This window comes from Kogia breviceps, chromosome 10 (assembly GCF_026419965.1).
Source record: "Kogia breviceps isolate mKogBre1 chromosome 10, mKogBre1 haplotype 1, whole genome shotgun sequence".
Classification (NCBI taxonomy): Eukaryota; Metazoa; Chordata; class Mammalia; order Artiodactyla; family Physeteridae; genus Kogia; species Kogia breviceps.
The window spans coordinates 102,023,013-102,047,576 of NC_081319.1; the positions used below are offsets into that span (position 1 = coordinate 102,023,013).

Sequence of the window (24,564 nt, forward strand, 5' to 3'; positions counted from 1 at the left end):
CGCTCCAGGCCAGAGCGGGCAGAGCCTGGGTTTGGGGAGGCGCAGAGCCCCGCGTGAGTAACCCAAGCCGTCCCGGGAAGTGCTGGAGGCCGGGCATGGAAGGCTGTTGGGGGCCCGGACCCCCTCCTTCCGCGGGCTCCCAGCCAGGCTCTCCGGGCGCGCGCGGGCCCAGCCTCCGCCGGGCAGCTGGCGCGCGCCGGGCGGGGGCGGGGCGCGGGCGGGGCCTCTCCGGGGCGGGGGGCGGGGCTGGCGGCGCGGAGAGAACTGGCCGCCGCGGCGAGAGCGCGCGCAGCCAGCCGCGATGTCCGCGCGCGCCGGAGGTCTCCTCCCGCCGCGGCCCCGGGCCCTGGCGCCGGTCGCGCCTATGCTGCTGCTGCTGCTGCTGCTGCTGCTGGACGCCGGCGGCGGGCGCGGGGGCGCCTGGGCCCAGGAGCCGGAGGCGGCGGCGGACGGGGCCCTCGCGGCTGACGGCGGGGACGGGCAGGACCCGCACGCCAAGTACCTGTACACGGCCGACATGTTCACGCACGGCATCCAGAGCGCCGCGCACTTCGTCATGTTCTTCACGCCCTGGTAACTGGCCGCACCGCCCGCCTCGAGCTCCGCGGGCGCGGGTCGGGCCCGGGCCCCGCACTGTGCGCGCGGGGGGCGCGGGGCCGCGGCCTGGGGGCTCCCGGCGAGGGGCTGAGGGTCTTCCGGGCCGGGGGGCGGCACGCGCCGGGCGCTCGCGGCTGACGTGGCGCTAGGGCCGGGGTGGAGCAGGAGGGGGCGGTCCCCGAGGGCCGAGCCGGAAAAGGCCGCGGTTCCGGCTCCCGCGCCCCTTCCCCCGATCCCCGCACCGGGGGAGGGGAAGGGGTCGTCGCCCTTCGGGGCCGCTGGGAGCTCAGAACCCGTCCGTCCCCTGGCCCCAAATTTCTGCGCCGGCCGGAGGCAGCGGCCTGCGGTGCGCCGGGACCCGGAGGCCACGTGCGGTCGCCCCGGCGACCAGGCGCCCGGCGTGCACACTTGGCCTTCGGAGGCGGTTCGCTCGCCGCACGGCTGACCTCCGGCCTGCGGGTTTAATTGAAACCCAGGGACTCACAGGCGTGATTTCCCACCCTGCGGGAAGGGGTGGCCCAGACAGAAGAGAGTTCCTGCGCTCCCCCGGGGAGTGGAGAGCAGTGCGGGTTCTGGGGGCCCGTCCGCAGCCCCGCGGTGGTGGGGAGCTGTGCTCGCGGTGATGGGAGCCACTGGCCCCGGGACCCAAGGCTGACCTCTGGCACCTGCTCCTCTCTGCTCTCTTGGGGCCTGGTCGTCTGCGAAGTGTGAGATGGGAAAAGTCACTACGTTGAGCATACGGTCTCCCTCGCTGTGGTTCGGGGCGGGGGGTGGGGGCGCTTTGGTGTGGCCTCGGTGCCGGACCCAACCCAGAGACGCCTGCTCTGTGGGTTGTCCTACGGAAAGCCTTCCGGTCGTTCGCACGAGCACAGCCGAAGGGGTCCTCCGTGGGCGGGGCACACAGCCAGTCTTTGGGCCCAAGGCCCTTTGCAGGCTTTACTGCAGAATTTGGCATTCTCCCCCAGAGCGGAGGCGGCTCCTTGAGATGTGGGAAGGGGATGCAGGAAGGAATAGGGAGAAGATGCCCAAGAAAAACGGCCTGTTCAGAAAATGTGCTGGTGGAAGTTGGAGGAAACTTTTGCTCTTCCTCCCCACGTTCAGATGATGACCGTATTTCAGTTCATTTGGAGTTAAATCAGCACTTTTGGTTTGGGTCAGAACTGTCCCATAGATAACATTGTTTCCAGTTCCCAAGAACCAAAAGCTGAATTTGTAGAACTACCAGTGGTATAGAAAATACTTTGTAAAGTAATGGATATCGATAGTTACTTTGTGAAGGGTATTCTCAGAGTAGCTATTCCAATTAAATACACTACTTAAGTGAAGCCTATTTTTGTGGAATAAATCTGCCCATGGATTTTTTTCCTTATATTTTAAAGAAAAACTGACATGTAGACATCGTAGGTCCGTGCAGTGCCAGTGGAGTTTTAATTTTGGAGTCTCTGTAATACTCACCAGCTAGTCCTGGGCTGAGTGAGGGAGAGGACCGGGCGCTTGCTATTAAGTACATTCCTTAAAGCAATGTAATGTTTCATTGTGTGCGGCTCATAGACTTTTAGGTGGCTGCTCCCAGAGGAAGTAACTTTTAAAGTTTTTGTTTGCTTCTTAATAGTCTATGAAATAGAGATGTGTGGCTTTCTGGGACAGCATTTAGAAGTTAGACTTTAATAAGAGCAGATCGGAGCTCAGATGAAATACACTGTGGGCTGCCCCGCCTCTTTCCATTTCAGTCTCTGGAATGATGGGAGCCCGTGTGTGATTCGGGGGTAGGAGCTAATGAAAGCATTGGTCTGTGTGCCTTTGCTCTGACCCGGGCAGAGGCAGGGAGCATCAGGTCATAGCTTCTCTATGGCCAGTTTTCAGGTCACATTGAATCTGGTGACAATGAGGTCAAGGTTGGAGCCGCCTCCTCCAAAGGACCAGGTGGCTTTGCTCTGTTATGTGAGCACAGACTGCCTCTGAATGCAGCTGCTGTCTCAGAGGTTCGTGCTGTAGCCCCAGGGGTCCAAACCCAGAAGTGCCAACTGCACGGCACCCGTGGATTCATCACGAAGACATTGCCAAGCACTTAGTACATGCCAGACACTGGGAATCCAGTTGTAGAAAGGATAATGCTTGTCTTCTTGTACCATATATACTTAAATCTAGCAGGGGTTTTCCCTCACAATTGTCTTCCAGAAAAGGGGGGTTCATATTGTATCTGAACCTCTTATAAAGCAGGATTCTCTTCTCTGGCCAAGAGAGTGCTTAGGGAGGACAGGTTAGCTTGAAGCAGAATTTTCCAGTGCTTCCTTTAGGTGCTTCCTGGTGAGGTCATCTGTCAGAAAAGAGGCAAGGAGATTTAACACTGATTTTATTGAGGAATTATTTTGAGGATGAACTCAGTTATTAAGTGTTGGGTGTTCTTACCACACTTTAGGAAGCAGTACAGCAAGTAGTTACATCGTAGACACCATGAATACACACTTACCAGGTGAGTGGGGAAAAAAACCCCACATGCCATAATGTTTGTGTATAGTTAAATTCATACAATGAGTATTATAAGTGTATGTTTGAGTATATCAAATTTAGAAGTTTGGGGTGGCCACAAGCTTTATTTATGCTTCTCACTGGAGAGAATGCAGAACTGATTTCATTTCGAGGCTGTCTTGCATTTGGGGAGACTCGGTTACATGGTAGAGGAGACCTGACCGTAAAGGAGCCATGGCGAGGGGAAGTGCTGAGCCACTGCCACAGAGACGGAGCGAGGGAGCTCTCCAGAAAAGGGGGAGGAGAGAGTGGACACCAGACGGCCTGGTAGTCAGGGCTGACTTCCTGGAGGAAGTGACACCCAAACTGAACAAATAGGGATGAGCCGGGTGGGTTTAGGGAGGAAGTGTCAGAGAGAAGAGTGTGCTGATTCCCAGGGCCCGGTTTCAGGAACCGGGAAACCCAGCAGCACGGCCCGGCAGTGGGCGGCAAGGGAAGGAGGGCAGTGGGCACGGAGGTCAGGTGGGAGGCCAGCAGCGGCCGGATCGAGGGGCGTCGGGCACAGCGCCGGGCGAAGTTTTGATTTCACGCTGAGAACGACGTGGAGTCTCTCCGGAGGGTTGAAGCAGGGGAGCAGGGTTCTGCAGACGCTGTGAGCTGTCCGGCCCCGTCTCCACTGCAGTGTGAAGAAGCGGTTGGATCAGGGAGCCCCTCTGCCCTAGGAAATGGCTGAGGGGGTGGGTCAGGCACCCTCTGACCCCGGCGCTCAGCGTGCTTCTCGCTGTCACCTCGGTACAGGTGTGGACACTGCCAGCGGCTGCAGCCTACCTGGAACAACCTGGGAGACAAGTACAACGGCAGGGAGGACGCCCAGGTGTACGTGGCCAAGGTCGACTGCACAGCTGACTCGGATGTGTGCTCCGCCCAGGGCGTGCGCGGGTACCCCACGTAAGTGACGGGCGCGCGCCCTGAATCCGCTTGGTCTTCCTCGGCTCTTCGCAGCCGCATTCGGCCAGGGAAGTTCCAGTTAGACTTCTGGCGGCGTCTCTGTAGTTCTGAGGAGTGAGGAGCTGCCGACTTTCAGCAGGCATTCCCTGTTGTTAGGGAAAGGTCGTATTTACACCGCGTGTGTATTAGGTGCCTTTGTTTACTTCGTTTGGGAAAAGCCTTTAATTAATCAGTTGCGTTTTCCTGTTTATAAAAGAGCGTGTCTGCCAGACAAAAACGGCATTCTCCGTGGGGTCCTGTCCCACTTGACGTTCACACGCACGTTTACACGGTGAGCAGCGACGGGCACGAATTTTCGGCCGCTCCGTTAATTCTTAGGCCTCCTTTCTAGCGTTATTTCCCGCGTGACTCGCCCGCGGGCTGTTTTTGTTGGAAAGAAGGTGCAGCCGTTCTGACAAGTGATACTTGCTACCTACTTCCTCGACAGTTAAAATAGTTTTTTGGTTTCAAGAGCAGAAATGGAAACTGGCTTCATGAACAGAAGAGGGAATTACTTTGAAGGCTGTGCGGGAAGGCCTCTGCGAGTCGGCCCCATGGGTTTGGAGGTCTGTCTCTCTGCCCTCCCACCCCTTCAGGTGACTTAACTGCCCGCTCTGCGTCTCTCTCTTGCCATGGCGGACTTGGGCCCGTCGCCGGGTGGCCCGGCTTGGATAGAGTGTTCATTCCAGAAGCCATCTCTGTGACCCGAGAGGCAGGATGTTGTCGGAAGAGGGCAGCCCCCATCAGGCCCCACGTTCACCGGTGGAGTGAAGGGCGCTTCTCCAAAAAAGGGAGGAGGCTCTTTCCAGAAGGACGTGGGAGGGGTTGGGCACTGCGGGTCCCAAACTGTTTGTTCAGATCGACAGATGAAGTCAGTCCTCTGGGAGAGCCGAGCTGATCTTCAAACTTGCGAGGCCGCATGGGAAATGGCCGGGGCTCTGGGCTGGAACCTGGATGCCACGGTTTGGACCCCAGCTCTACCGTCTACTTACCCTGCTGCTCTGGCCACGCACGTTCCTCAGCCTCTGAGTCTGACGTGGGATGCTGACACCCACCCCCCGTAACACTGCCGTGCGTAGCAACGTGTGTGTAGATACCGATCTGAACATACCCGATGATGTTAAGGCTTCCTCTAACCTTTGGAGATTCGGCATTTCCATCCCGGGCTCTGGAACTCTCGGTCTTTGGTGACTGCTCGCTAACGTGAGTGCAGCAACTCAAGCGTACGTCAGACCAGAGCAACAGAGACGGCATTTCCTGCTGTACGTACCTGCCTGTTGGCATCGCCGCCCTGTGCTCCACTGCGTTGCCTTCAAAGTACACTCTGCTTGTATGAAGAGCATCCCAGAGAAGCAGCCAGTGAGAAGTGGGGCCAGTTACCTGTTGAGAGCCTGTTGCTTTCAAGGTGCAGGAGCAACAGAGATGGGTGGCCATGGTGTCCACGCTTAACAGCTGGCTCTGTGTGGCCCCGTGGCTCTGTGCACCGTAAACCACGCCACAGGGAAGGTGAAACAGGACCGGTCGTAGGGCTGAGCAGGCAAGTGTCAGAGAGCAGGGGGTTCCACCTGCACCCAGTCATACGAGCTCTCTGGCTGCAACATCACTTACTCCACAGATGCTATCCACAGATACTGAAAGATCCATGTGGGATCAGGTGTCCTGATTCGTTTGTTTAGAAGATGGTCTCCCCAAGAAAACCATGCACTGGCTTTGTGGTGTTAAAAAGAACTATACAGTACAATGAGCTCCCACTACGTGGTTTGGGAGGGAACCTCGTGACCGTCACAGCCCGAGAACAGATTGTTTTCAGAGAATGCAGGGGGTAGGGACATGCTGCGTAAAATGTAGTGGCCTTAGGGCAGTCATAGATGTACCTGTGTGAGCTTTTACTTCTAGGGATGTTTCGAGGCCTGAATCAGACGATGATGTGAATGCTGAGGTGGGTTGCGGAGCGGGGTGCCAGCACATTAGCTTTCAGGCCATCCCTCCCCTGGCACCTTTAACTGGAGTAAAAGATTGGAGAGGGAGGGAATTTGGGTTCCCAGGTCCCTGAAGAAGGCTGCTTATGCTCGGGAAGATGTTTTGAGGTCTTGCTGTTGAGCCAGTAAAGAATCTTCATCACCTGGGAAAATGCTGGCAGGGGCAGGGCTGAAGGACCTTCCCTAGGGCTGCCGTGCGGAGTGCCACTGAAGAGAACAGGAACGTTCCGGAGGCCAGAAGCCCGAAATCAGGGCATCAGCAGTGCCGCGCTGCCTCTGAAACCTGTCAGGGGTCCCTCCTTGCCTCTTCCTGGCTCCTGGTGGTTGGAGGGCAGTCTCCGGGGTTCCTTGACTTGTAGAAGCATCACCCCAGTCCTCCTTCTTAACTCGGCCTTCTGCTGTTTGCATGTCTCTCTCTGTGTCTGAATTTCCCCTTTCTATACGTACTGGATTAGGGCCCACCTTCATGACCGCATTTTAACTTGATTGCCTCTATGCAAATCCTATTTCTAAATAGGGTCACGTTGCATGGTAGCCCGGGTTAGGACTTCAGCAAATCTTTTGGGGGACACAATTCGACCCATGACACCGTCTCATCTACAGCAGTAGAACTTCCATCGTGCTCTTTTCCAGGGGGACCCAGCAATGGGGATCTTTTCCCCTGCAGAGTCTCCTTGACTGAGGAACAGATCACCAGGAAAACAAGTGCCCATGTGGAGGTTTTGGTAACAGCAGAAGAGTTTGGGGCTATACTTGGGGCATGAACCCCATGGCCCGCTCTGCATTGCTGCCTTCATCTCCATCTACAGTGAGAATGAAGTCAGATGCCCCGTAAGGGAAGCTGGGCCCTCCCTCGGCTCCGTGAGCTTAACCAGAAGCTCAGGCTTGAGCTGGTTAGAGATTTTTAATCCAACAACAGGAAGAGATTTTAAAAATTAGTTTTGCTTTGCTCAGTACACCACATGAGGAAAAAGTCACGGATTAGGTTTTACTGCATTTTAACCTTAGCAAAGAAATGGAGGATGGGTTCAACAACGCCTGGTCTGATTTCTGATTTTTTAAAAAAAATTCTTATATAGTTTTATGGTTACAATTAAGATTTAAGTCTTCAGATTTTCTTTCCTTTTTTTTTTTTTAACTTCTTTATTGGAGTATAATTGCTTTACAGTGGTGTGTTAGTTTCTGCTATATAACAAAATGAGTCAGCTATACATATGTTCCCATATCTCTTCCCTCTTGCGTCTCCCTCCCCGCCACCCTCCCTATCCCACCCCTCTAGGTGGTCACAGAGCACCGAGCTGATCTCCCTGCGCTATGGGGCTGCTTCCCACTAGCTATCTAGTTTACGTTTGGTAGCGTATATATGTCCACACCACTCTCTCAGTTCATCACAGCTTCCCCTCCCCCCCCCGCACCCCGTGCCCTCAAGTCCATTCTCTACGTCTGCGTCTTTGTTCCTTTCTGATGTTTTGAGGATCCCCTCGTTTCTATCCTGAAGCACCTTGGTGGAGGGAGGCCCTGGGGAGAGAGGGAGGGAGTGGAGAGGGACAGTGGCCGCCCCAGTCCTTTGTGGGCACAGCTTACCTTTCCAGAGCGTCTCAAGGTGGTGGATGTGGGTGTTCAGAGTCTGAGGGCCTGCTCTGGAGTCGCTTGAAATGTTAAACTTCATGAAGGAAGGGACATACTGGCCAAATCGAATTAGATTGTGTCTCTTTGTCATGGTTATATGAGTATAAGCTGCTAGGGAAGGGGACATATATTCTTCATGGGAGACACGTTGGGATGTCCCCTAGTCCGTCACAGGATCTGAGCTTCTGGGTGAGGCCAGTAAGCCCATCTTCACCTGAATGCCTTCTACAGCCAGTGTGTTGCTTTTCTTGTTTGGTGTGAAACTTCATTTTAAGACCTCTGTGGGGCTAGCTGTCCAAACCCAGAGCTTGATTTCTGCATATCTTAACTTCTCGCACTCCGACGCTGTGCATTGGGCATCTCCTAACAAAACCCGCGTACGTGCCAGGAAGCGTTGGGGCTGTTTTAGGTGCGTAGGCTCGCCCCTGAATGCTAGCCTGTGTTTGTTTCCTGTCAGTAGCCATATTTCCCCCTCCGTCCTGCCGCCTTCTATTAACTCTGTCAGTAGAAGAATTATTCCCTCCCCTCCCCCCATTCCCTGACGCCTTCTGTTAAGTTTTATCTAGACCATGTTGTCCCGTCACCAGTGGAGTGACACAGGGTCTGGACATGTTCGTCTCGGCCTCTGGGGATGTCTTTGCTCCCCTCCAAAGGCAGAGAGTTCCTTGCTGTCTGCAGATACGTAGTATGTGTGGAAAGTAGAAAAGATTCCTTCTCTAGGGGCAAGTGAATGGGCCACATCAACCAATGTCAAGGTTGTCCTTTACAGTTGGAGAGTTGAACTCTCTCACAGTAGCTGGGTATTCATGAGCTGTAAGAGTTGAAGAGCTGACGGTGTATCCCGGAAATACATTTACTGCAGAACAATGCTATTTCTACTACAGTTGTAAATTGTTTTTCAGAATGCAGGACGTAAAAACTACTGAAGCCGGGGAAGGATAACAAACGGGGGGCAGGGGAGAGCTAGAGAGTTCTGCACAGCTGAACCCCCGTAGCTTGGGGTTTAACTCGCGGCCTGATGTGTTCACCCCGGTTTTGTTTCCCAAGAATAACATAAGAAGCTTTTAAAAGTTCAGGATCAAGTGAATATGTTATCGCCTAGAACATTACTCTTCTTTCTTTTCCAAGTATTATCAGAGAGGGGCAGGGGTGTGCTGGCTGCAGCCCACCGACACCTCATTTTTATGATTGTTCCGCTAACCGAGTTTGCTCTCTGCTCAGAGGGGTTTGAAGTGCTTTAAAATCTGCTGCAGCTAATCCTCTGTTACTCTTTCAGCTTGAAGCTTTTCAGGCCTGGCCAAGAAGCTGTGAAGTACCAGGGTCCCCGGGATTTTCAGGCCCTGGAAAACTGGATGCTGCAGACACTGAATGAGGAGCCCCCCGTGAGTGCACACAAAACCGCCCCCTCTTTCTTCCTACATTTTTGGGGTAGTCAAGAGGCCAGTTTCAGTACCATCTTAAAGCAACTTTTATCATAAGTAAAGATTCACTTTTTTTTTCTTCTCAGTTTTTCTTTTCATTGTGATAAAATACACTGTAAAATGTGCCCTGTTCACTATCTTTCAGCGGACGATTCAGTGGTATAAATACATTCAGAACGTGGTGCCGCCGTCACCGCCGTCCACGCACAGAAATTTTCCGTCTTCCCCGAAGGGAAACCCTGTGGCCGTTAAACCCTGCCTCCCCCTCCCCCTCTGGCGTCCCTGGTGCCCAGCGCTCTGTTTTCTGCCTCTGTGAATTTGGTTCCTCTAAGTACCTTATGTAAGTGGGAAAAGATGAAGTTTTAACAACTTTCTGTTGTGGAAAAGTTCAAACAGGCACCAGAGTAGACAGAAGAGTCTAATGGATGATGTGCAGGAGCGTAGAGAAAGGGCCCCGCCTGAGCCTCGACAGTGCTTCCCGTTTTGCGGGCCTTATTTTGTATCCCCTGCTTCCCCGCCCCGCGTTTGGCTGCACAGTCAGTGTCGTTTGCAAATATTTCAGGATGCAGCCCACAGATGAGGACTTGCTGCTTTTTAACATACCCTCTGTGCCCGCTTCACATGTAATTCCTCAGCACCCGAGATGGACTCGTGGCCACCCAGGGTCAGGGCCAGGCCCCCGCCAGAGCGTCCAGGCCGGGCCAGCCCCTCCCCGCCCTTCCTCCCCCGGGACCTCGCTCCTGCAGGCGGTACCCACAGTGAGAATCTTCCCTTTTCTTCTCAGCCCCACGGCCCCACGTGGCTTTGCTGATAACAGAATTCAGTACCCTTCACGCTCTCCATGTCTTAACGGCCTCCCCCGCTCTAAGGATAATATCAGGAAATTGCAGAAACTGTATGATTTCTGAGATGTTTTTTTTTTATTGCAGTATAGTTGATTTACAATGTTGTGTTACTGAGATAGTTTTTAAAGACATATGTAGAGTGTTAGGAAGAAAAACCTGTAAGCCTCCTCCAGCTGACGTTAGGAGTCCTGACTTTGTCATAAATCACGAGGACCGTGAGCCCCGCAGTAAGTGTCCCCTCGTGCGCGCGGTGCTGTCGGGTCAGTGCTGGGTGCTCAGGCCCTCAGAGGCTGAGCTGAAGTTTGACGGGAATAGAAAGGTGGCCGGTGTTCCCATGCTGTACGGTTCTGATGAAAATATGAAGAGCGTCTGAAGTCTTTGAATGTAATGTCCAGCTCAACACTGGACTGAGACTGTGGTATTGCATCAGGCAGGCGTTGCCTGACTTGAAGGTTGTCTGTGCTCCGGGGGTCTTTCGGGGGCCCTGATGCTGTTGGTGTCATCTTCCAGGGCGTGGTCCTTCAGCTGTCCCCCAGATTCTGTGTAGGGGTCACAGCTAATCAGAAACCCAGCTGCTTCCCAAGTGCTACTTTACCTCACATTTTTAAAAGTTTAGAACCACATGGAGAAGAATGTCGGCATACGGTACTGAATAAGTGTTGACCAGAGACGTGTCTAATTTTAGGCAACAGGGAAAACCACAGACCTCGCAGAGAGTAAATTTGCATCTCTTTGTCATGGCAAGAAAGCTGGAGGAGCAGGTGTAACTTTCACATAGATTTAAACTTCAAGTTTTTGTTTTTTGGGGGTTTTTTTTTGTGGAAATGTCCTCTGAGGGGAGGAAGCCAGTTTTAAAGGGGAGTTCACGGTCTCCAAAAACATTTAAAGTAAACTTTTCAGCAAAAAGCCAGTCTTCTATGATGACTTTATTCACGAAACCATCCGCCAGTCTCAGGATGGCAGAAAGACTTCATCTCATGAACCGAACGTCTTTCTGGGGAGCGGAGCCCAAAGCACAGGCTGGGGACGGGGCAGCCAGGCTGAGGCTCACGTAGCCATCCTCGGGGGGGTACCCCAGGGCCGTGGCCACATGGCACCCACCCCTCCCCACCTGAGACCTCAGTTACCCACTGGCTGTATCTTTGTGTCTCAGAGCAGTGGGGATCTCAGATAATTGCTAGAGATGATGACAGGGTGCCTTCTTATAGAAAAGTTCAAATTTTCAGACTTAATATTGCAAACCGAAATTCTTTTCAATATGAATTTTGCCTTATAAGCAAAAACTTTTAAAAAACTTTTCTCTGCATTTATATCTAAATAATGTATACATTTTCATCTTCAAAGAGGATAAATTTAGATTTTTCCTTCCTAGCATTATGGCAGTATTAAAGGAAGTCAAAGAAAAGAAAACCTGCCATTTCTTAAATTTTACCCCAATTTTTATACTTCCATGTTTCCTTCTGTATTTTTTTCCTTAAACAGCCATAATCAAATAAACATGGTTCATTTCATTAATGATCTTTTTATATAGTTGAATCATCTTTATGTTGATCATATTTTATCTCATGGATTTGCCGTAATTCAGCTCTTCTCTGTCCATGGATATTTAGGATATGTATATTTTTTCTGTCATCAGAAATGCTATAAGGAACATTTTTACCTTTGTAAAGGACGTTTTTTTTTTTCCTACTTTGGAGGACTTTTTAGAATATATTCGCAGACGTAAAACTGCAAGGCAAACAATAAAAAAGCAAGACCACTTTTATGGCCCATGATGAATACTGCCAGATTGCTTTCTTAAGACTCTGTAAAAGCCCACATTGTCACCAGCCCGGGGAGAGGGGAGGTGCCCGTTCTGTGACACGCTGTGGTGTCCCCATAATGGCCATCCCTACACGCCACCGAGGGACATGGTCCTTCGGTGCCATAAATGGACATTTCACTGCGGCAAGCCCTTTGAACATCTTGTACAGGGTGACGTATAGTCTTTTGTTTCACGTTACTGGAACTTAACTGACTGTTCACTTAGCCGTCACTCTTGGGCATCCTTTTGTCTGGGTACTTCAGCACTTTGAAAGTTTTGTCAAGCCAGCAGTGGAAAAGAAACCTTCATGGTGCTTTACTGCCCAGCTTTGAGCTGTCAGCACTTTGAAAGCTTTTAAAGACTTAACTTAGATAGTCTTTTTAATCGAAATATGAACCGCCAGATAAACACTGAGTAACGCACACCCACGTGTCTGTAGCACAGTGGGCATTCAGTGGTCTTCTCTTCACCTCTGCTTGCAGGCCGTGGCTGTGCCGGCCTTTTCAACAATTGCGACATCTCGAATGGCGTGGCAGAGTGGTTAGTAGTTGTCACACTGGTGTCTGCCGCGTACTGGAGAAACGCCGCTTCTTGTCTGTTCACTGTGTGTTTCTGCCCCAGACTTAGCCCCATGAACTATATTCTCGCTTAAAAGTGCAGCCCGTGTTTGCCCTGTGCTTTTCTCTTTGCTGCCTTCCACCCACCTGAATTTTCTTTCTCGTCACCTTTTCTCGTTTATCAGCCCTGCAGAGTTTTACCTTCCTTCACAGGTTCTCTTATGTTTGTGTAGCTAAAGGATGGCCAGGCCCTCCTGTTCTCGGATGGTTTCCCGTTCCCCACTGTGTCCCTTTTGCTCCCTCTGTGTCTTTGGGTGCTGCTTCCTTCTGGATATTTTACAAGACGTCTCAGGTCATGTTTTAAAGGACGGGACAGGGTGCTGGTTTGGGGTGGCCCATCCTTCGCTCTGTCTGCTCTGTTGGGTAGGGTTTGGGGACAGCAAAGGACAGGTTGGGGCAGGGGCGCCGTCACCCAGCTGCCTGGGGCATCGATCCTCGAGCATTTGCCGAGGGTGACAACGTCGCTTCTTTGCCCGGGGCGCCACCTCAACACAGCAGTGTCCCTCGAAGCCTCGAGGTGGCAGGGGAAGGGGGAGAGCATAGAAGGTTCTGGACAGAAGCCTCCAAGGGCTCCACGGGGTCTTCACGCACACATCCAGTGACTCTTGTTCCGTCTCTTCCCATCAGACGCCGGAGCCCGAGGTGGAGCCACCCCAAGCCCCCGAACTCAAGCAGGGCCTGTACGAGCTCTCGGCCAGCAACTTTGAGCAGCACGTGGCACGAGGTAGGCGGGCGGGTGCGCCGGGTCTGCGTCTCTGGGCACCCCTGCCCGGTCCGTCCTCCCGGGGGGCCTGGCTTTTCCTCTTGCCACTTGTGGGCTCGTGGGTCTCAGCATGGGTGGCGCTTGTCAAGAGCTTCTCTCCCCCAGCCCCGATGACAGCAGTGTTTAATGCTCTTCCTCTCGGAGGTGATTTCTCCTTTTGTCTCTGTCCTTAGGGACAGGCCAGTTGTACTACTAGGCTAAAGCCTCAGGTGTGGAAAGCTCACTGGTGGTGACTGGGTGCGCTTACTTGTGTACTGGCTGGACGGTGCGTCCTTGGATAAGAATGTGTTTGTTTATGTTAATGTTAATCATATGCTTATTGACCTGAGGCAGAAAGAAAGGTTTCTCTTACCTGTTTAAACCAGAATTTATTAGGACGATTATAACACACGAATCGAATCAGCGTAGGCGTTCTTTACATTTAAAATATTTTTCGATACCAAATCTCATTTTTTGAAAATAGTCTCCTAAATGTCAGAAAGACCTGAGTACGATTTCTAATGTTAATAATGTATAAGGCCTTTTTTCTTCACACGTTCGGAAGTGTTGGCTCAGCAGTGAAGGGCTTGAAAGTGAATTCAGCCTCCTTGCTGACCCCCCCTCTCAGATGCTGTCATGGAGAGAAATCCTCCTGGGAGACGGGGTTGGAAACGCTCTTAAAAGGCCTTAAAATTGTGTCCGGCCCTGAAGCTTCCTGCTTGCTGGGAGTTGAAATACACCCCATTTAAGGTCTGACATCGCTTGTGGTGATGCTTTCAGCCGTTTTTAATTAAAGGTGGCTAGTTAATTGGTACAGATGCTCTGACAGGGTTTCCGTCCTAAGGGGAGCCGCTTTAATTTGAGACGGGCTTGGGCTCCCTGCAGGACGCGCTCCCGGGGCCACCCCGTGACAGACCACTGTCCGAAGCCCAGCCCTGACCCCCCCTGAGCAAGTCGCCCACCGGGGGGCCGTGTCCCCACACGCCGCGGCCTCGTGCTGCTGGCATGAGAGAGCAGTGCGGCCCCGCCCTGACTCAGCTCCGCTTGATGCTCCAGGAGGCCCTGGACCTCCTGTCTCCACCTCACAGCACAGAGTAGCGACACACCTGTCTGGAGACATGGTTTCAGCCTTGCAGATCAGCCGCTCGTGTATATTTAAAATGTTTTTATTTGAATTTCTTACCTGGAGTATAGTGGATTTACAGTATTGATTTTGAAGCAAGTTTTTCCCTATTTCCCTCGAACGCATCATTGCCACGGTGACAAGATGCCGCCGTGAGTGTTGCCGTGGCAAAGTCGGACTCCGAGCCCGAGTCACACGTCCAGCGTCCGTTGGTTGGTTCTCTCCTTGGCCACAGCCTGATTTCGGTTTGGTCTCAGCCTGACACCGTTTTGGCCCTAGGCTGGTCAAGGTAGAAGAGCCTAGATAAAAGTTTTCAGTGCCTAAATCATGATGTTGTGAGGCTTGATTTTCTCCTAGCCAAGGGAGTGATATTCAGTCTTTTTAGATCTTCTATCTTACTGTGAAATAAAACTCAGATACAGAAAACAGTGTAGGGTGTAGTGAATGGTCATAGAGCAGTCACCCGGCTCAGGACAGAAAACTGCTCGCTTCCCGGGCCCCGTCCCAGCCCTGCCCCCCCCCGCCCCCCAGGCGCTGCCCTGACTGCAGGGAAAACGCCGCTTGCTTCACGGTGTGCAGTACAGCTGCCCTGTCCACGTCACCCTGGTGTCTCTGTTCCCTGTGAGTCGGCCGTGGAGTCTAGGGACTTTATCACTGTCTGTTGGATGTTTTGGGGGTGTGTGAGCAAGACTGCCTGGCTGGGAAGTCTCTCTGTGATGTCAGTGGCCTCGTCCGTCACCGCCTAGAGCCGTAGCTCACGAGGGCTGCAAAGCCTGCTGCCGTAATTCAAGCGTCCCTTCTTCATTTTTACAGCAAGAGACGCTTGCCCTCGTTTCTCACTCGGTTATCCAGCGGTGCAGTTCACGTGGGAGAGACAGGCTAAGTGCCTGATTCTTTCCCTTTATTGCCCGTTTTCCAAATAATGAGTTGGGTTCCTGTTGTCCTCCAAAGATGACAGATTAGTTTTTAAGGATCGTTACGAACTCATGGGTAGAGACGTACTTGATGGGGAGTCGCTTTTTAGCGGTTCAGGGGTTCACCCCGAACTGAGCTTTGCAGGAGGACAAAGATGAGACGCTTCCACTCACACGCTAGTTGGGTGGATGTAAAACCACACTCCCTCTCCCTTTCCCCTGCCTCCTCCCCCCCCCCACCCCCGAAGGAGACCACTTTATCAAGTTCTTCGCTCCGTGGTGTGGTCACTGCAAAGCTCTGGCTCCGACCTGGGAGCAGCTGGCTCTGGGCCTTGAACATTCCGAAACTGTCAAGATTGGCAAGGTAAGTGAAAGCCCTATTAAACCGGAAACAGACCGCCTTTGGCTGGATTAATTAGCTGAGTAGCCCATTATTCATTCTGTGCACAAAGTCGCAAACTTGATTTATTAATTCCATTTAGCGTGCCACTTGATAATTCATTTCACCTTCACAGATGGCAGCCGGGTTTCGAGTGTGCTGGCTTTTCCACAGTCTAGAGATAAATTATGGCTTTGGCTCCTTTGTTTATTTTGAAGCAATGGCCAATTCTGAATTGGCAGCCCCAGAGCCCTTTCTGCAAAGATATGGGGCAGAGCCTTAGAGAACGTTCACTGGACGTACTTGGAGACGGTCCACAGTCGAAATCACCCAAGAGCTCTTTCCTAAAAGGACCTTCGGCTCTGCGCTCACACCCTGTGTGCAGCCCGCGTGCAGAAGACCCGCCCGTGGGGAGCCCTGGCTTGCCCTGCTGCCTGGAATTCTTTCCCACTTTACGGAGGGAAGCCAGAAGTGATGCCTGACAACTGGGTTTTCGGGAAACATCTAGAGCAGCTTCCGGGCCTTCAAGCACTTTTAATCCGTCTATCCTCCAGCACCTACCAGACACCCTGCCTGAATTGCTTTTATAAAAATCTCATTTTCTACCTTGCCGGGGGCTGATCTGTATACAGAAGTCAGGCTGCATGTTCAGGGACTGTAGCCAAGAAGGTGATGTGCCCAGCACAGTGAGATGGCCAAAAGCACAAACGTGGGATTCCGACAGACCTGGCCGGTCACCCCCGAGCAGCTTCTCCACACCTCAGTCTCCCGCTTTGCAAAACCACGACGAGATCTGACTGGGGCGGTGGTGAGGGTGACGGTAACGTGCCGAGCGCAACGCTGGGCGCAGAGCAGACGCCCGGGAAACTGTAATGGTGGCTACGCGGCGTTTCCACTCTTGTGTGTTAAACCCTTCGTTTGACGTCTTTTCAGTGTTATCTTTATTATATTCCAAATACTCCTATGTAAAACTCCCGAACCTGGGGATGCGTTTCTGAGCTAGCTTTGGGACTGGCGTGGTCTCTGTCCACGACAGCTGGCCGTCCCCTTCTCCAGGTGTCAGGCTGGGCTCCCTCTCTCCACCTGCCAACCTGCTCAGGTAAACTACTGCTCCCCCACAACGGGCATTCTTGAGTGAAAAGAAACCATGTCTCTAAAGTAGATCCTATCGCTCCGCTCCCTAAGCTCAGGTGTATTTGGGGGTAAAGTCTCTCCAAAAGCTGCAACTTGCTGGCGGAGATGCTACAGATGGGGCGTTGTAGAAATTTTCTTTCTTTGAAAAAGTACTGAGTGTCCAAGAGCGCGTTTACCAGGAAGGCTCGCGGAGAAACTGACGGGGCGCGTGATCTGCATTTCTAGGTTGACTGCACACAGCACTATGAACTCTGTTCAGAAAACCAGGTCCGAGGTTATCCTGCTCTCCTCTGGTTCCGAGATGGTAAAAAGGTACGTCTTCAGGTCTTAGTGTTGAGACGAGATGTGTGTCTTAACCACGGCTGAACGGTCGACTGGTTTAACAGGGGTGGCGCGTTGCCAGCACAGATTGGGCACTGGTTTAAAGGAATATGCATCATGGAGCGAGAATGTCTTTCTCTTTGTTGGTAAGGCCTGGCTGCTTGAGAGAAACCATCAGGTGTTAGGTACTCCCCAAACATCTCAGCTGGCTCAGGTTAACTCTAGAATAAGCCGACTCGACGGTCCTAGGGTAACTGCTCTGATTACGACCTTTGACAAGGGTCAGCGCTCGCTCTTGGTAAGGCTCTTACGCCGGCTTCGTCCCCGGCCGGTGGGCAGCGCCCAGACTTTGGAAACGCTTAGCTCTGCAGAAGGAAGGCGCTGTAAAGTTCTTTGCCCAGAGCCAAACTGCGGCCGATCATCTATGCTTTGCCTTCACATTTGAGCAGCAGACACCACAGAGCCGGGACACCCAGACAGAGATGTCCAACGGGGGCGGGGCACGCGTGGGCAGGTGGAAGGTCGTGGATTCACTGCCCTGACGTTTCTCCATGTGGCCCGTGTCCCGGACAGGTTGATCAGTACAAGGGCAAGCGAGATCTGGAGTCGCTGAGGGAGTACGTGGCATCGCAGCTCCAGAGCTCGGAGAGGGGCGCCCCGGAGCCCGCCCGGCCCTCGGAGGCCCCCACGCTGGCCGATGAGCCCGCGGCCGACCAGGTGGGTGCACGGTCGTCTCCTGCCTCCAAGCGGCAGCGCAGGCACGGCACGCGGTCATTCACATGGTGGGCTGGGGTCCGCTTTTCAACACAGCGTTTTCTTGAACTCCTTTTACATACATGCTTGTTAGGGGGTCAGCGTAGACAGAGCTTCCCTTTAAAGAACCTGGCGTGGGCGTGAGACAAAGGAGCCTGCGAGCATTTGAGGTCAGCATTTCTGGACGGTTCTTCCCTTTGGTTCAGCACTCTCTAGCTTGAAGGTGTTTGCTGCGAAAGCTGGGCTCTTGCCTCTTGGGCCCGTTCTGTGCGTTTCCATAACTTGCTGCAGCCAAGGTGGTAAAGGCCCCTGAAAGAGCCGCAGCCGAAGGGCACTGCGCGTTGGAATGTCAGAGGCAGATCACTGTAGGCTACTTCATTTGTCCAGACGATCGCTGACTTATCGAGGTGTCCTCTTCATATATTCAGAGCGTGAGGTTTCACGGTCGTTCGTTCTGTGTTGATCAAGCCCTTGTCGCGTTCCAGCCACTGGCCTAGGCCGCCAGGACACAAAGCGAATAAGGTCGTTTTCCGCCTGTGGAGAGTGGCGGGTGGGAGGGGGAGACACGCGAAGAAATGTCGGCGCTGCCGCAGGCCGGGGCGGGGCGGGGAGGCGGGGAGCGCCAGCGCTCGGGTGAGTGGGTGTCCGCGGGTGCGAGGAGGCCGAGGGCGCCGCGCGGGACGCAGACGGAGCCGGCGGCTGGCCTCCGGGGGGCCTTGTCCGCCAGCCGGGGATCTCGGGTCTGCAGGGGGCAGTTGGGGGGCTTGGAGCCGATGTGCACGTTAAGAAAGCCGGCCGGCTACAGCCTGTGTGGACGAGACGGAAACGCTGTATCTGGAGACGAAGGGTGTGGGGCGGCGGGCGGGGCTCCGGCTCCCCCTGCGCAGCCGGGATGGGGGAGGGGAGGGGAGGGGAGGGAGAGGCGGGCTGCAGGCGCCGGGCGGGGTTCAGCGTGTCCGGGCGTGAGGTGAGGACCGGGGCTGGGGGGCGGGGACGGGTCCACTTTCAAGGTGTTGGTTCCAGGGCCGGGGCGGTCTGCGGGTGGCGACAGGTACGAGTCCGGAGCTGAAGCCGGATGCCTGTCTAGACGGGAGGTTCCCGCGTCCGCTCCTGTAGGTAGAAACCGACGCCGAAGGCGCGGGTGAGGATGAGCTTATTCGGGGGAGTCGAGTAGTGTTTCCCCAGGAGAACAGTGCTTGATTTCCTAGCTGAGAACCGTAAGGCGTGTTTGTCTGTTGGTTTATTTCCAAAGCCGAATCCTGGTCTTGCCGCTTCAGTTTACACGACTGCACTCCACGGCGCGTCGGGTTCCTACCCGGGACAGCGGGCGGGGCGGCCCCGGTCCTGGGGAGGACGCGTCCCTGGCGGCGGTCGAGCCTCAGCACTTAACGGGAGCGACTGTGACTCGCTGGGGCCGTCACGCCCAGGGCCCGGGGATCAGACTTGGAAAAACCAGCAGCCACCTACGGCATCCTCCCAGGGTGGGGCTGTGATGGGGCCTCCGCCCCCCGGGCCCAGCCCCTGCTGGGATTCTTGTAGGTTGCGGACTGCGTGGGTGTTAGTTAAAAGTTGAAGTTTGGGTTTAAGAAGTAAACAAACGATTTCATAGTTAAGGGGCCATGCGTCAAGGGAGCCTGTGTCCTGGTGGTTACAAAGGTCACCCCACATCGAGTATAATTATATACTCTGGATGTTTTTGTCAAGCCCAGAAGGCTTTCTATTTATAATAAGGTTTTCCACCACTAAGTGGGTCTTTCAGTGAGTGGGGTATCATGTTTCGGGACATAAAAGATGGTAGCGTCTGGATGGCCCCCTCAGTGCCCCTGCGTCCTGGTCACGGACACATGGTACTCGCTGCTGGACCCGAGCGGGGCAGCCCTGGTACACTTTGCCACGTGATGCATCATATTTCTTTTATGTGTTTGTTTATTTGGCTGCATCGGGTCTTCGTTGAGGCACGCAGGATCTTCCGTTACGACATGCGGGCTCAGTAGTTGTGTCGCGCGGGCTCCGGAGCACGTGGCCTTAGCTGCCCCGCAGCGTGTGGGATCTTAGTTCCCCTCGATTGGAAGGCGGACTCTTAGCCACTGGACCACCGGGAGAGCCCCCATCATCCATATTCTCACGAGAGGATCACAGATCCGTTTTTGGAGAAAAACGCATAGATGTAATTCTGTGAAGAACCTTCAAGGTAGAATCACTTTACATCAGACTGCTGTGTGGCACCTTTGCCCTGAATCCTCCAGCCTGAGTTCAAATGCAGTTTTCACATTTACTTTGAATTTAAAAATGGAGAGCAGCCTGTTATCTGTAAAGCACACATTGCCTATGCTTGTGTAACTAGGGTCCTTCTGTCACATAGAGAAGATAATTATGAATCTGTAGGATGAGAGCGATAGAGTCGGTGGGGAAGGCAGTGTGTACAGACCTCAGGGAGGCCGGTCAGCTTGGACTTCGGCCGGTGTCCGAGGCTCCAAGCCCGGGAGGCGCACGCTTGGGCCCTGCCCACCCGGAGCCCTGGAGACAGCGGCCGAGCCTGAACCTGCCTGGGCTGGCTGGGGGCAGGACGCTGGACGTGTCCTGTCCCCTCCACGCGGCACCTCCTGGGCTCAGGACCGTGGGGCCAGTGATGACGATGAGTCTGCCCTTTTGTGGAGCTTGTGAAAAGTGAGTTGTGTAGGTAATTTGTGAGTGGCCTCGGAGCACACGTCACAGCGTTTAAAAGACGACGGACTTGTATCTCTGCGACCCCAGGGCATGATTCCCGCGCTCTGCTTTACGTGGTGTATTTGAATCGTGACTTTTCCCTCCCCCAAGGGCACTACGGTGTTGGCACTGACGGAAAATAACTTCGATGACGCCATCGCAGAAGGCATAACCTTCGTCAAGTTTTATGCCCCGTGGTAAGTGGCTGTTGAATTAGAAACTTTGTCCTCGTGCACTTGACTCACACCCTATTTTTCAGCTCATAGGCCAACCCTCCGGACTCAGTGTTGCGCAGATGCTACGTTTACATGTAGTTACGCTACTGGGAAAAAGGAAGTGTTATCATTATATATGTTAAAGGTTGGTGGTTTTCATCAAGTTATGGAGAATGAGGTGAACTTCAAGTTCAGTCTGCTCTGGAGAAAACAAAAGTGGAGACTTATTATCGTGGCCACGTAACACTGAAGTTTTGTGGTATCTGGGCACTTTGCCAAGTAGATGGCTTTTGGGGTTAAAAACACCGTGGACATCCTGAGGTATTAATAGCTTTGCCCCTTCGTCTCTCTGGATGTTGGGGAGAGATCGAGTAGAGCTCAGCTTTCCGTTACAGCCGTGCCGTCTGTCAGTCACCCGAGCTTCCTGGCCCGTGGCCCTCAGGGACCAGAGCAGACAGGGGCTGCTCGGAGCCCAAGACCACGGCATCCGGAACCGGTGGGAAGACGATCGCTTCCAGGATGCGTTGTGAACCGCTGCGGCTTTGGATGCCCTTTAAATCCTTTGAACCCAGTTTCCTCAGCTATAAAACGGGGAGAACGCGTTGTCTTATTTGGAAAAATAGTGTTGAGGAGAGAGAGAGATCCTGTTTCTGAACACACACGTGCCATTTTCCCTCCTCACTTTGTTTCATTCCGCGTATTCATGAGAAACAGTAACAGCAGAGATGAAAAGTTAATGAGTGACCTGTATGACTTGCGCAGGTTTTATGCGGGCCTCTCACTGCCGTGGCCTCTCCCGCCGCGGAGCACAGGCTCCGGTCGCGCAGGCGCAGCGGCCACGGCTCACGGGCCCAGCCACTCCGCGGCACGTGGGATCTTCCCGGACCGGGGCACGAACCCGCGTCCCCTGCATCGGCAGGCGGACCCCCAACCACTGCACCACCAGGGAAGCCCCACGCAGGTTTTATTCTTAAAGAGTAGAATCACTAGTAAATAATGCCTTTAAAACTACCATGTATTTTCTATTTAAAAAACCCTAAAGCTGTGTGGATCATGTACAAGGACAGAAGAGCCCCTTTCATTGCAGGGGAGCAGGTCAGAGAGGGGAAGGTGGTCAGAAAGGGGCTGTAGGAACAGGTGGAAGGAGAGTCTGCACAACACCGAGTGCCCTCGGTGCTCACACCACGTCCCGGAAGCTTCAGGGAAGCTTTGACGTTCTTTTGAACATTTAAGACCGTGAGAAATACGTGTGTTTGGCATTCGGGTGATCTTAAAAACCAGTGTTTGGCGTCTTCCGTCTCCTGCTCATCTCCAGCTCGCGGTACATTCATAAACCAGGGAGCCCACAGTTTACCGTGTCGTAGAGATGGTTTCAAAGTTGACGCTGTCCTCAGACCATCTTGTAGCCATCAGTCAGGTTCCGAAAGTCTGCTCTGACTTGGGTTTGAATTCTGTGTTTGGGATGGAAGAGGAGGAACGGGCGCGGGGCGTGGGGGGGGTGGGCGGCGGCGGGGGGGGGGGGGGTTAGCGCCCCCTGCGGGAGAGCCCGCTGTTTTATATAAGCTTCTAGGCAGCTGTTGGCTGCTTCCTACAGAAGCAACAGGCTGGGCAGTGAAATGCAGGCGAGTGAGCTTGACGGGACCTCAACCAAGCTGTCGCTGTTCTGTCCCCAGGTGTGGGCATTGTAAGAACCTGGCTCCTACCTGGGAGGAACTCTCTAAAATGGAATTCCCTGGCTTGGCGGAGGTCAAGATCGCCGAGGTGGACTGCACTGCAGAACGGAACATCTGCAGCAAGTACTCGGTGGGTCCGCACGGATGCAAACCCACGGGCGCAGAACTGGGGGTGGATCCCACGCGGGGCTGTAGTTCGGTTGGTATTGTGAACTCAGCCGAGATAACTCATCCTCTCCACAAAGAGTTTTTTGTGTCCTTTGGGAATTTTTTTTTTTTTTTCCCAATTGAGAAGCAAAAGAGCTGCTCTCTCAGAGGAAAGGCTGCCTTCTGTGAGTGCACACAGTTCAGAGGGGGTTTTCAGGCCTTGCCACCCGGGCAAAAGGCTGGCAGTACCTGAGACCTAGCTTGAGGGCAGGGCGCCGCCTGCGCAGCCGTTCTCATTGGCTAAACAGGCAGCTGGCTTGTACCCTTCGTGGCGCACAGACACGAGGCGGCGCTCAGTGCAGATCCTACACTTCCCCGAGAGGCCACGCCGATGGGCCAGGCTTGGGTTCTTTATGTAATGTCGCCTTCTTTCCAAGCTATCGGCACCATCGAACAGCCCAGAAGATTTGCAATTTATATTTATATTTGTCCATTTGTGGTGTTTTTCTTAAAACAGTTTCGAGGCCTCTGGAGTTTATTAGAGCAGATGTTTGTAGCGCAGACGTCATCTACTTCCCACAAGAGGCCAGTCATTTGCTGTAATTTTTTAAATTTTTTTGCTGCTTTAAGGAGAAAAGAGGTGAGCTGTAGCTGACAAGTGTGTGTCCTCGAGGCTCCTGCCGCAGCTCGGCACGGACCACAGAGTGCCCTGCTGTCTGTCGCCAGGGAGCTTGCCGGGAAGTGCAGCCTCGGGCCCCCTCCATCCACACCAGCTCCCCGGGCGAGACTCCACTCGGGGGTGAAGTCACTCCTTGTTGCTAATCTCGAAAGTAGGTTTGGGTAGGAAAGTGAATAAAGAGCCCCAAGGCTCCGCTTTCTGAACTCTTAGGTACTTTTTTGATGTTCTGTACGTTCTGAAAATTTAACTATAGACTTCCCTGGACACAACTCTAGGATCTTTTCGGATTTTGTTTAAGAAGCAACTGGTGTTGATTTTCTTTTTTTAAAGGTACGAGGTTATCCCACATTGCTGCTTTTCCGCGGAGGGAAAAAAGTCAGCGAGCATAGCGGGGACCGAGACCTGGATTCCTTGCACCGCTTTGTCCTGCGCCAGGCGAAGGATGAACTGTGAGCTCGGCTGGAAGCTGTGTGTCCTGCCTGGCCCCGGGGACGGGGCTCAGTCCTGCGGCCGCTGCCCGCTCCCTTGCGGCGGTGACTCCGAGATCCGAACGTACTAAACTTGTGCTGTCTGCCCTGCGTGTGTGTGTGTGTTTTAAGCCGACACGCTCCGCAGATTCTTCCTTAAGTTTCTCTAAGTAAATGCATAGCTCATGGTCCCTTTGCAAACTAAATATTTTCAGTGGCAAAAAAGCTACCGTCCGTCCCATTCAACCTTCTCTCGGCGAAAGCTGAATGGTTTCCTTTGAGACTAAACTAGAGTCAAGGAAATTCCAATTGCCAGACTGTTTTTGGCGAGAGCATCATCCGAGGCATAGTTTTCGAACCGTCCGCGCACAAGTTCTGGAAAGGTGGCCTTGCCTTGTGGCGGTGTTGCGTTGCTCTGAGCTGAAGGTCCCAGTTGACTTGTTAATAACATGGTTGGTCCGTAGCTTGGAGCAGATTTAAAACACAAAATCCCGTCGCCTCTGGAAGAGCCGCTTTCCCAGCCCCTCCTGGATCTTCTGTCTGTGTTGATACCTCTCTCTCACGGAGAGCGGTGAGCCGTCATGAAAACAGTGGCACTCCTGACGCGTGCCCGAGTAAGATCATGCTGATGCCGTAGCCTTGTGTGTGTGTGTGTGTGTGTGTGTGTGTGTTGATACTTGACCAGTTGCTTACGACTGTTCAAGGGATACTTCTGTCCCTGCTGAGTGAGAGATTTCATTAGTTAACATGAAGCCAGAGTCCACGTGACCTTTTTTGATGTCCCACGTGGAAAGTTCCACAAGGCTGGTCCCGACGGTTCTGTTAACTCCTGGGAAGATTCCCGTTGGTTTGGCCACCGGGGCAGCAGGACTAGATGAGCTTTCCCAGGTCTGGGCATCAGGGACTGAGGACGCCCTGCAGCGCCACGATAGAGCCCTAACCAGAAGCAGCTTCCGACTCTGC

General features: G+C 53.5%; 1 protein-coding gene across 1 annotated transcript; it reads left to right on the forward strand.

Annotated features, from left to right (window-relative positions):
* The first annotated feature begins 281 nt into the window (after positions 1–281).
* TXNDC5 (thioredoxin domain containing 5) lies at positions 282–23,708 on the forward strand. The gene is made up of 10 exons (XM_059076757.2): positions 282–573; positions 3,865–4,014; positions 8,938–9,043; positions 12,976–13,072; positions 15,376–15,491; positions 16,866–16,952; positions 17,535–17,678; positions 20,532–20,617; positions 22,309–22,438; positions 23,465–23,708. The coding sequence occupies exons 1-10, from the start codon at positions 302–304 to the stop codon at positions 23,585–23,587; spliced, it is 1,311 nt and encodes a 436-aa protein (XP_058932740.1). The 5' UTR covers positions 282–301; the 3' UTR covers positions 23,588–23,708.
* Positions 23,709–24,564: the final 856 nt, after the last annotated feature.

What these genes read in the sequence shown, in the direction of transcription:
- TXNDC5 (XM_059076757.2), top strand. Translation starts at nt 302, where the DNA reads ATGTCCGCGCGCGCCGGAGGTCTCCTCCCGCCGCGGCCCCGGGCCCTG. An exon ending in CACTGAATGAGGAGCCCCCC is followed by an intron (nt 9,044 to 12,975) that starts GTGAGTGCACAC and finishes TCTTCCCATCAG; the next exon opens with ACGCCGGAGCCCGAGGTGGA. An exon ending in AAACTGTCAAGATTGGCAAG is followed by an intron (nt 15,492 to 16,865) that starts GTAAGTGAAAGC and finishes CTGCATTTCTAG; the next exon opens with GTTGACTGCACACAGCACTA.